Here is a 12429-nt window from a genome sequence, read left to right as displayed (position 1 = left end):
TTCATTTACTTTCCTTTTCTAAGCCATATACCTTAGCATCACTATTCATTTTTCCCATTATAATGAAGTATTTTATTCTGAGGCTTAATCAAAGGGGAAAACAATCCCTACAATTGTTCTAGGATTCTTCCTAGGTGAATGTAAAATCAAGGGTAATTATATAGTTGTGGCCCAATCTGTATGTTACCATCTTAACATAGTGAAATCAAAGTGTAATGAACAAGGGGAAAAATGCACACAAAGGCAGGCTGGCAAAGTGTGTATGAGTGAACAAGGACAGACTGGTTTGTTTCGTCTTGTAAACTAGAGTAGGGAACCTGAAGCGGGAAAACAAACACCAACAGTGAGAGCAAGGGATGATGTTTCTGGATGAACCAGGCTCTTTAGCACTAGCCTGAAAAACAGCTGGCTTCTCCCAGACCGGCCACTTCCCTGGGCCCCTGTGGACCTGTAATCAATAAACCATCGATTGAGCTTTCACACCTGACCTTCAAAGTGCCACAATTCAGGAAGACCTCTGTAATCACTCCTCTCTCTCTTTTCTTTCCTTTTCAGCTGGCTGAAATCTTGGTTCTGTCCTGGCTTCTGCCTATAATTTTCCAGGCACCACAAGGATTTCCCAGACACTAGATTCAGTGGTCTCTTTTCAGCCCCTATCTTAGCAACGCTTTCTTGCTGATACTTGTCATTACTGGCTGCTTACCCTCAACTTCTGAGCCACTGTTCTCTCTTACCCTTGTCAACCTGCTGTCTTCTCAGTGTCCACTGCTACTTCAGTATCTTAAGTCCATTTTGTTTCTTGATTGGATCAGTCGTCGACAGCCCCTTAGTGGCTTCACTATCGCCAGAGTTATACAGGTAGAATCCAGCTAACCCTGTACTGCCGAGGTCATTTTTCTAAACAAGTAAGTCTATGAGTAAACCATGAAAATACTCGCCATTGGTCACAGGGTGAGCTCAGGTTTATAGCCTGTCACATTCTCTGTCTACCTCTTCAGCCTCATCCATTGCTGTGTTCCTCTTTATGTCCTATACCACAGTACATGGATGCCCTTCATAGACCACACTCTCTTATCCTCTGTGTCTTCACTCCTTAGCTCTGCCCTGCAATGTTCTTGCTCTTTCTCTCTCCTGATCACTCACTAACCTTTCAAGGGTAGATTTAGGCCATTTGGTTTATGAAGCCTTCCTGACCACTTCATGCACCAACATAATGAACCTTTCGCAAAGCCATATAATACAGTACTCTGTAAATACTTGTAAGATCCATAGCACTTTGCCATTTGTTAATTTATTTTTGTTTTTCCTTTAAGACTCTAAGCTGCTCAAGAATAAGGACTGTGTAGTAGATGCTTTTGTATCCTCATTACTCTGGCACATAACTTGCATTAAATACTTTTTCTTTTATTATTCAGTGGTTTTTAGACTATTTGTGTAATTGTTAGCACAGTCAAATTTTATCTCATTATTATTTGTGTACTAAGAATCAAATCTCAGGCTTAGCGCATGCTAGGAAAGTGCTTTCCTTCTAAGCTGCTTCTCACTGTGAGTTTGTTTTTCTTTTGAAGTGGCATCTCACTACGTTGTCTAGGTTGGTGTTTAACTTATGACTCTCCCACCTCAGCCTCCAGTGTAGTTGTGGTTGTAATCACATACTTCTCATATTAATTTTAAAGTACTTTTATTAACTCCAGGAAAATCATGTTCCTCCAACTGGGTTTTCCCAAACTCTTCATATTTTGGACCCTATGGTGAGTTATAATGCACTTTCAGCCTCTGAGAATTTGGCTCTTTTGAGGCTTTTAGATCCAAAAAACTGTAAAACATACAGTTTTCTGTGATGATATTTTATCTGTATCCCCCAATAAAATTTATCTGAGGATCAGAGGAAAAAGCCAACCACTATATTAAACAGAGAAGTCAGGCAATGGCAGCACACACCTTTAATCCTATCATTCAAAAGGCAGGGATCTATCTGTCTGGATCTCTGTGAGTTCAAGGCCACAGTGGGAACAGAGCCAGGCATGGTGGCACATGCCTTAAATTCCAACACTAGTTAACCATAAAGGTTTAGAGGTCTGTACAGACAGACAGGAAGTGACAGAGCTGATCAAGAAGAGGAAGTGATGTAGCTGGACAGAGAGAGCAAACTAGATAACAGAACCAAAAGGCATATAGGCTTGAGTATACAGGAAGTAGGTCTCTTTTGAAGCTGAGAGTCAGTAAGGTGAGGCTGGCTGGCTGGCTTGTGGCTTTTCCTATTTTTCTGATCTCTCAGGTTTTCACCCCAATATCTGGCTCCAGGATTTTTATTTAATAAGACTATTTAGCAATTCATCTACAGTTTTCTATGCCTAGTTCCTTTTGCTAAGCATGTTTTCAAGGCGTATCCATATTGTGCTCTATTTTGTTGATTAATATTTCATTGTATAGATATAACATATTTTATTTATATGTTCTTCAGTGGATAGGCATTTGGGTTTGTCTTATTTTCCTTTCCTGTCCATAACAGGGTAATCAAGGTTGCAGGCTTGATGAAGCTGGGTACCCTGCACCCACAATCAGAAGCTGAAAGGAATGGATACCTGCTGCTGCTCAGCTCCTTTCCTTTCCTTTTCTTTTCTTTCTTTTTTTTTTTTTTTTCTATAGCTCGGAATCCCAGCCAGGCAACGGCTCCCACTGAAATTAATGTAGTCAAGATAGTTTCCCCCAGACATACTATCTATAGGATTCTAAGTTTTGTAAAGTTACAATAACACAACTATACCTCCACCCCTTGTCATCTGAATGACACTTAAATTGCTTTTTAAAGCAGTGACCTTCCACCTCCTGTTCCCAGAGGCTTATGACCAAGTTATACTATAAAATACATCCAGTGCAACTTAAAAAGTCCCCACCATCTTTAACAGTTCCAACTCTTTAAAAGTCCAGAGTTTCTTAGCTGTGAATTCCTACAAAATAAAAACCAAGTTACATAATTCCAACATAAAATGGCACAGAGTAGACATTTCTATTCTAAAAGATAAGAATCTAGGCATAGCAAGGAATGATCAGACCAAAGCAAGACCACAATTCATCAGGGACAATAGCAAATCCTGCTGCACTATATTTAGCATCTGGAAGACATGATGAACTTGGCCAGGTTCTAGCTCTGCCTGCAGCACACATAGCCTTTCTCTTGGTCTAGCTCCCTGCAACGCCTGCAACTGTTCTTGACGTGCACTCCAAGGGCCTGGCATCTCCAGCTTCTTGTGGTGTCTATCGCAACTTAGGCTTCACTTTCACAGCTTCACTCAACGGCCTTGCAAGGCCTCCAAACCTTACACATGTTGCCTGGCCTTAGCTGCTATCTGGAGCTGTGGAGAAAGACTCGGTAATCCTCTCGCTCTTGAGTCTTTCATGTCTTCAAAAATCAGTACCACATGGATGACACTGCCAAGATTTTCTGTAGCTCAGGATGGAGTCTGTTACCCATGAACCACAGTTGTACCAGATTCTGTGTGCAGACCCTGGGGAAACACTCTCCCAGGCAGTTGCTTCTGAGGATTGGAAAACTCCCTAAGCTGGATTTTTCAGTCCATGACTTCTTTCATAATACATTTGTGTCATTGGGAGTTGGAGCCTTTTCTATGTGAGGTCATTCCCTCAGGACACCTTTCCTAGCATGCCAGCGCAGTCTATAACTGTTGCTTATTGACGGGAATATTGGCCACATATGTTGAGGCGCTATGTCTGGATCAGACCATATGGGTTTGAGCTTATGTGGCAAGCATATGAATACTGGCCAAATTTTGATATCTCCAGTAGAACTGTTAGTGACATACCTCACCAGGCGTGCAACAAGGCAAACAGCTCCATTTCCTACTATAGCCTTTTAAGTGGTTGTGATGTCATTTCTCTGGAATTTTCATTTCCTTAATGACCTTAATACAAAATATCTTTCATGTGTGGGGCCACTGTACATCTTGTTTGTAAAAAATCTCCATTCAATTCCTTTACCTATTTAAAAAGTGAATCATTTGTTGTTGCCCCCAATTCTCTGGTGATCTCCTTTGAAACAGAACCATTTTTAATTGATGTATAGTGTACTTTTACCCCTCTTTTTGCTTATACTTTTGGTGGCAAAGGTAGGCTGTTGTTATCTCATCTGGTGTTAGGAAGACTTACTTCCCTGTTTAGAGTTTTAAAGCTTCTGCTTCTGTTTATATCTTTTATCCAATTAGAATTAATTTCTGTATACGATATAAGGTGGGGTCCAAATTTCTTCTTATGTCCACAGCAAGGACTTTTAATACAATGGCAAGAGTAACATTCTTGTCTCATTTTTTATTTCAGGGAAAACACTTTAACCTTTCATCATATACTGTATTAGCTGTGGACAATTTTTTTAGATGTTAGGTTATTGCTGCCTGGGGGGCCAGCCTCCAGTAGCACCACAGGGCTCAAAGAGAAACCATGGAGTTGGTGCACTAGACTTTTGTATCTGAGGAGATTAGGGTTCTTCTTGTGTATTTTCTATTCCTTATTTTCCTGGTGATTTCCTTCTCTCATTCTTGATGTTTTCCTTCTAATTCTATCTTTATTCTTGATGTTTTCCTTCTAATTCTATCTTTATTCTTCCTTATCCTTTCATTCTTGATGTTTTCCTTCTAATTCTATGTTTTCCTTCTAACTCCCTCAGTGTTTTCTTTGTAATTTTCTCATTCTTGATGTTTTCCTTCTAACTCATTTTAACTATACCTTTATTCTTTCCCTTACAGCTTATATACCCCAGCAAAATCTTTCAGGCAATATAAAAATTACAATGTGGTTACATTCTGTTTTTCAAGAGAATGATTACAATGAATACAAGTGAGAAACAGCATGTTTTCCATATTCCTTACATGATTAACATTTTACATATTACAGGTGAAAAACAAATTATCCCCAAGAACCTACATACATTCACACTCAAGCAACTTGTTATAGATTAACAGAGTTTAAGTAAGCAAGATATTATTTTACTGGCAGGCTGCATTTTGCGGTTACAAACAAAGGACCAATCACTTTATTACTTATCTTGAAAGGCAATTTTATAATGACTCTTAAAGAAATCACAAACCTAAACTTTTATACATGAAAAACAATCAGTCAGCCCTACTTTAAATCTTTAGTGTGCATACCCACTCATCAATAGATTTTTATGTCAGGAGATTGAGGGCAGAAATTGATATAAAAATTAATCATCACTTTTGGTCATTAACCAATCCTAGAAAGGAAAGCACATCAGCTAATGATAATTGGGCTGCTTTGTTCTTGTTCCCTGACCTTAATGAGTTCCTTATTCAACTATGTACCTTTCTAAAACTTTAGATTGTCTTTGTGGGTTTTTCACTTCAAAGCCATTTAACAAAACATCTTAGTCTAACTTTAAGTTATTTTCAAAGCTTTGTTTCAGCTATGATGCACTCCCAAACCTGTGAACACATTTCTCAACATCAAGATTAAAAGAATTTAAAGTAGCTGGGCTACTGGGACTCAACTGTTTTCCTTTTTCTTTTCTTTTCTTTTTCTTTTTTTAAAAATTTTATTTTGGTTTTTCGAGACAGGGTTTCTCTGTGTAGCTTTGCGCCTTCCCTGGATCTCGCTTGGTAGACCAGGCTGGCCTCGAACTCACAAAGATCCGCCTGCCTCTGCCTCCCGAGTGCTGGGATTAAAGTTGTGCGCCACCACCGTCCGGCTTCAATTGTTTTTCTTAATCATTAACTATGCCACAGTCTATGTGGTTACCCAATTAAAAACTCATGTGTTATAGCTGTGTGACACTTCCTTGTTTTATTTTTAATCATCAAAACTCTAATTAAATTAACATTATTATTATCAATTAGACAGTACAGCTTAGGAAGAAATCATCTTCATAATAATCCACAGGTAAAAATGCCCAGTAGAATGGGATATTTCCATGAGATAAACACACTACATTACAGGCAGTGGGGATCTCCCCACACCCATTCACACCCTGTCAGATACCATAGAACAATGGCAGCAGCAAACATGTGAAGGTACAGCAGAAGCAAAAGACATTCTGGAGTCTGTGGCCTTGCCTATCCAAGATTTACCCATCAGGGTTTGTCCTCCTGGTGGGCTGACACCCTGAAGTCAACTGCCATCTGCTGCTCCTCTGACATGGCCACCAGCATTAGGCTTTTCCTTAGGTTCAGGGAGATTCACTTTAGTTTATTGAGTGTTTTTAATTGCAAGTGTGTTCTATTTTGTCAGGTGCTATTTCTGACTTAAATGGGATAGACATGTGGTCTCTGATTTTTATTCTATTATATGGTGTATAACATTAATTAAATTTTCAGCAAGTAAATTACCCTTAAATTTCTGGGTCAAATCCAAATAAATATTCCTTGTATTGGCTCTTTTATGACTAAATTATATGAGTATTTCATAAAATGAATGCAAGAAATGGACAAGGAAGCAAGATAAAATAACTTCCCTTTTTAGATAGTGACTATGTAGGTACTATTGAAGCTTTGGAAATAAAATGGTCTTTTTATAATGTATTTAAAGGAATATAAGTCTATAGGACTTTGCTACTCTTTGAATCCTATAGTTTCCCTTTAAAGTTGTATATTTGACTCAACAATCTTACCCAAATAGCTCTGCTTTACTAAGATTACCTTAATGCTTTCCTTAGATTCCCCCTCCCTCTCTCCCTACTGCCCCTCCCCAACACCCTTCTTCAGCCAGCATTGTCCCAAGTAAGTTCTTGTCTAACATTGTTAATTGGAAAGTAGGTGAAGTTCCTTCTGATTTTCTAGCTGGTTTAAGCTCTTGTCTTGTGAAGAGAAGAGACATTTATAGAGAACTGTAAGTACAGAAACACTCACTTTTAGTTGTGACCTCAATAATGATCAAGATCTCTACTAACAAAGCCAAGGGCTTCATCTCTAAGCAGCTCCTTTTCACTGTAACACAGGCAGAACTAGGTGGCTGGCCCACAAGCTTCCTCTTCTCAGGTCTGTGGGATTCAGGACTCAGTTGCTAAGCAACCATTTCCTTACTCTTTGGCCAATGGGCTTCTTGGTAGTTCCTTTGAAGTTGGAATGAAGCCAGATGCTTGAAGAGAACAGGCTATGGGAAGGGACCATATCTAGTCTGCCATTCCTTTGGCTAAAGAAAAAGGCCAAGCTTGAAATAAGTAGAGATAACTTCCTAATACAGAAGGGGCTACCTTCTGTATAAGTCTAGTGTGTATGTTTATATACTAAGTTCTACTGTGTTCATGGTTGCTGGTGATTCTTTTATGTTACCTCTAGAGACATATATTATCCATTTTTTTGTAGTATATGGATATGCCTGAGGCTGGATAACTTTATAGGTTTGTTTTAGTTCACAGTCCTTAGATGTGCAAACATCTGGTTAGGAAAGTCCATACATAATATAGGGTATCACATGACAACAAAGACAGGGGTCCTTCTGTATATGTTCATCTCTTCTAGTCTCTGCCTTTTTGGGTTACATTTATTTATTTACTTTGTAGAAGGTGGACACACATATACCATGATACACATGTCATGGTCAGAGAACAACTTTTGAGAGTCAGTTTTCTCCTTCTGGTGGGATTGAAATCAGGTTGTTGGGCTTGGTGACAGGGACCATTACCTACTGAACCATCTTTTTTTTTTTTTTTCTGCCTGCCTCTGCCTCCTGGATGCTGGGATTAAAGGTGTGCACCACCACCACCCAGCCCACCTACTGAGCCATCTTGCTGGACTGTTCTTCCCCTTCTTATAAAGCCACCACATTCAATCATGGGGCCTCAATCCTATTGACCAGATCTAATTCTAATCATCTCCAAAATGCTATAAGATCAAGTTACCAACACTCTTCAATACCTCATAATGGAGGTTAAATCTTAACACATGGAGCCTTGCAAGGGAGACACAAGCTATATCTAAACCACAGCAAGGTGCCATTAAGTATCTGAGCTGACCTGACATTATTCCGAAGCTAAGGCACCCATAGGCTATGGCAGACAAGAAGACTATGGGACAAATCTGTTTTGTTCCCAAATGAATGTTCAAGGCAAACAGTGGAAATATTAAGATAACTAAAAAGTAGGACAGATTGAGAATTAAACCTAAAGAGCACACAACTTTCACATCATGTCCAGGTTATTACTTCAGAAAGACTATTGTCATGGATTTTAAAATCACTCCCTTTGTTAGCAACTCCATTGCTATAGCAACAAATCATCATAAATGTAGAGGGTTAAAATGATACTTGTTCTCTTTCAGTTCTTGGGGCCAGAGCTCTGAAATAATAATTAGAAGGATATTTCTTTTGGAGGCACTAGGGAAGAATACAATCCTCCCCCCTCCCCTGTTTTGTTCTTTATGTTGTTGTGCTGGAAATTGAACTCAGGGTCTTTGGATTGCCAGGCAATGGCTCTACTGCTAAGCCAGAACTTACCCCAGAATATATTCCTTTTTTAAAAAATAAGAATTATTTGTTCACTATATTTATGTGTATGGGTGTTGCATTCGTTTATCTGCACCACATGTATGCCTTTGAAAGTCAGAGGTTATTGGCTCCCCAGCACTGGAGATAGAGGTGGTCATATGCCACCCGATCCACCTGATGTGGCTGCTGATATCTAAACACAGGTCCTCTGCAATAACAGGAAGCATTTTTTTTTTTAATTTCTTGCAACAGGATTTCTCTGTGTATCCCTGGCTGTCCTGGAACTCTCTTAGTAGACCAGGCTGGCCTCGAACTCCCAGAGATCTGCCTGCCTCTGCCGCTCAAGTGCTGGGATTAAAGGTGTTTGCCCCCACCCAAGGCACAGTAAGCATTCTTAATTACTGAGCCATCTCTCTGCCCACAGAATACATTCTTTAATCTTCAGTTTTCAGTTTGTAGTGGCTGCTAGCATTCAGTGACTTGTGTTTACATTCCTTCAGTCTCTGTTCAGTGGTTACTTTCCTTCTTTTTTGTATGGTTATGTGCTCCTTAATGATGGAGATACATTAGGACAAATCTGTCACTGTACAAACATTATAGGATATATTTCACAACCATAAATGGTATGGGCCAATTACTCAACCTCACCTCCTGATGCAGTCAGCAGACAGTGTAAACATAGAATGTATGCAGCTCCTGCAAGCATGACATGGCATACTTTTGACAGTAAACTTCACTTTTATAAGTAGAGAAATAGACTCTAAAAATGTTAAAAATAGAGAAAAGTTAATACATTAACTAATAACAGTCACTTAGTATTTTAATCAGGTCATATATACTATATGCAATTGTATGTGCTATCCTTTTATACAACATCACTATAGTTAGATGAGTGATGCATTGTGTTATGAGGTTACAATGACTCTGATGTCACTAGACAATTAGAACTCTACAGACCTACTAAAATTTTATAGGAATACCATCATATATGGGTTCATTGTTAGAAAATGTTATTATTCACTGACTGACTAGTTGGACCTTTCTGTAATCACAACTGAAAAATTGATAAACTATAAAAGTGCTTTATATGAAAATAAAGGATCACTTAAGGCAGAGACAGAGAAACTGTGAGTAGAGGTCAAGTGGGGATCAAGGAAGGTTTGAAGAAGAATGATATTATTTGGATGGTTTTTGTTGTTGTTTTCTTGTTTGTATAAGTCTCAGTAGGTAGCCCAGGATACTATAAAACTTAGTCTTTTTGTCTCAGTCTCCTGTGTGTGGGGACTGCAGGTATATATCATCAATGTCAGACCCACAAAATTGATGCTAAAGTGGTATCTAAAAGATGAGAATATGTTAGTTACACAAATCATGTTTCAGATAGAGTGTCAATATGGAAAAAGGTCTTGTGGTGAGGACAAGGTATGTTCAAGTAAATGAAAAGTTATAAATGTTGGTATAGCTAGAGCCACAGATTGAGGGTAGGGGTGGGGGACAGAGAATGGCATAAGCCTGTATGGGCGGGAGATGGTTACTCCATTTTTGAAGACTATATTAGTTAACTTAGGGCAGCCAAAATAAAATACCATAGAATAGGGCTTAAGTAACAGGAAGTTAAATTTCTCACTCTTGTGGAGGCTGAGAGTCCAAGATTAGTGCCCCAGTATGGCAGGGTTCTGTTGATGGTCCTCTTCTCGGCTTGCAGATAGCAACTTTCTCTGTTTTTATATGGTGGAGAAAGAATAGGGGAGGGAGAAAAGCCAAGATGTTCCTCCTATTAAAATTGATATCCTAAACAATATTATCTCCAGATACAACCATATTGCATGGAAAGGCTCTAAAACATAAATGCTGAGGTGAGTGGGACACAATTCAGTCCCTAGCAAAAGCCAGTGAAAGTTACTTAATTTACACCAATGAGATGATATGATCACATTTGACAAGACAATCAGAGATGAGGTGTAGAGAATAGGCAAAAGGGAAGATGTGAACATGAAGGCTAGTGAGGAAGTGTTTTCAGTGGTTTAGCTAAATCCAGACAGCATTTCTGCTGGAAAATAGAGATTTCTACACTAATCCAAGAGGTAAAGTTGAGTAGATAGAGCTCTTCATTTGATACAAACATGACAATATGAGAGGCACCTGGGATGGGGCTTATGTTTTCACACTGCTTAACTGAATGAGTGATAAAGCTCTTTAGACCAGGAAAACTCAATGGGGGAAGGATTATAAGCTCCTTTGATTTCTGGAACATTTCAGGAATGTTTGAGAGATTATTTAACTCTTTTGAATAGTAATATTTTTATAATCATTAAACATAAACACTTAAACAAATACTGCCTCAGTAGCAGTCTCTTAACACAATAAAAGTCCCAGTTCTTTGAACTCACATGAGAAAACAGTCAATAGTGCAACATTTATAAAAAAGTATAGGTGGAAGGGTTGGTCCTGGGCTGGAATGCAGCTTCCATCTTGAAGGAAAACTGTTTAGTATGATGCACTTTCTGGCAGACACCTAACATTTAGCACTTTAGAATAAGTCAATTTCCCCCAACAAAATATGACATTTAATTGTTGAACTAACATGTGATGACATGATGAAATACCCAAGACAGGCTACTTAGGAAGTAAAGGTACCCCCTTTTGCCTTCTGGTTCTGGAGGTTCAAATCCACTACTGAGTGGCCTTATTGGTTTGAGTCTCTGGTGACAATGCCATATCATGTATGGAGTGTTTAATGAAGCAACCTACTTACTTAGAAATCAGAGAGAGAGAAAGAAACAGGAGTCTCTCTTTTTTTGTCTTTTGAGACAGGGTTTCTCTATGTAGTTTTGGTGCCTTTCCTGGAACTCACTCTGTAGCCCAGGCTGGCCTAGAACTCACAGAGATCCACTTGCCTCTGCATCTCAAGTGCTAGGATTAAAGGTGTGGGCCACCACCTCCTGGCAAGAAACAGGGTTTCATAGTCCCTTTCAGAGCATGCCCAATTTCACCATCTTGGAGTAGTGCCACATTCGGGAAGAAAGCTTTAATACTTTCCATGTTCAAATCACATCTCTTGGTTCATGTGAACATTGCTTTGACCATCCATGAGAACGTCATCATCTTTTCTTTCTCCTTCCCTCTCTCCAAAAGTTTATCCTGTTGACAATTTTCTCTTGATTTGACTTGAATCAAAGCCCTTCTAATTTCATTGTCAATATTATTTCAAATGTTATTTCCTTTTTGCTACTTTTCTATTTCTCCCAACAGAATAATGTTTTATTGATTTGATAGCATTCAAAGAAAAATTCCAAAGAAAATATCAAAATAAATATTGTTATTTTAGGATGTTGTGAATTAATTTTTAACTCTCATTTCTGAAAACATTTTATTCTTTACAACTCTAAGTGTACCCTCTCTTTCCCTTTCTTTGTCATCGTTATTATTTTTAGTGTGTTTTAGTCCTCTTTGGTGGAGGGCTGTTTAAGGTTGAGGCAAGAAAATCCTGGGATTGGGGCAAGCCTGTTGTGGCATATTATTTTTAACTAGGCAAATGCTGGGTATGTCTTTCTAGATGCTGTGAATGTGTTGCTCTGATTGATTGATAAAATGCTGCTTGGCCAGTAGCCAGGCAGGAAGTATAGTATAGGGGGATAAGCAGAGAGGAGAAGGTGGGGAAGGGAAGGCTGTCAGGAGACATTGCCAGCCACCACCACCATGAGAAGTAAGAGGTAAAGTACTGGTAAGCCACAAGCCACATGACAACTTATAGATTAATAGAAATGGGTTAATAAGAACTAGATAGCAAGAAGCCTGCCATGGCCATACAATTTATAAATAATATAAGTCTCTGTGTTTACTTGGGTCTGAGTGGCTGTGACTCCAGCAAGACTAGAGAAATCTCCAGCTACAAAGATGTGTTAAATTTGTTTCTGCTATGGAATATTACTTTAACTATGTGAAGGTGTGTTACATTTGTTTCTGCTGCATTTGTTA

General features: G+C 38.8%; 1 protein-coding gene across 1 annotated transcript in view; it reads right to left on the bottom strand.

Annotated features, from left to right (window-relative positions):
- The window catches only part of LOC118581978 (protein sel-1 homolog 2), a gene marked incomplete at its 3' end in the record, with an annotated part of 105966 nt that extends 98962 nt beyond the window's left edge, over positions 1 to 7004 (bottom strand). The window contains exon 1 of the mRNA XM_036184366.1: positions 6876 to 7004. Within this exon, the coding sequence (XP_036040259.1) occupies positions 6876 to 6933 (58 nt within the window). The remainder of the gene's footprint in view (positions 1 to 6875) is intronic.
- Between the last annotated feature and the right edge of the window lie 5425 nt (positions 7005 to 12429).

The sequence above is a fragment of the Onychomys torridus genome, chromosome 4 (genome assembly GCF_903995425.1).
Source record: "Onychomys torridus chromosome 4, mOncTor1.1, whole genome shotgun sequence".
NCBI classification, from domain to species: domain Eukaryota; kingdom Metazoa; phylum Chordata; class Mammalia; order Rodentia; family Cricetidae; genus Onychomys; species Onychomys torridus.
This window is presented reverse-complemented; position numbering and strand designations above follow the sequence as displayed.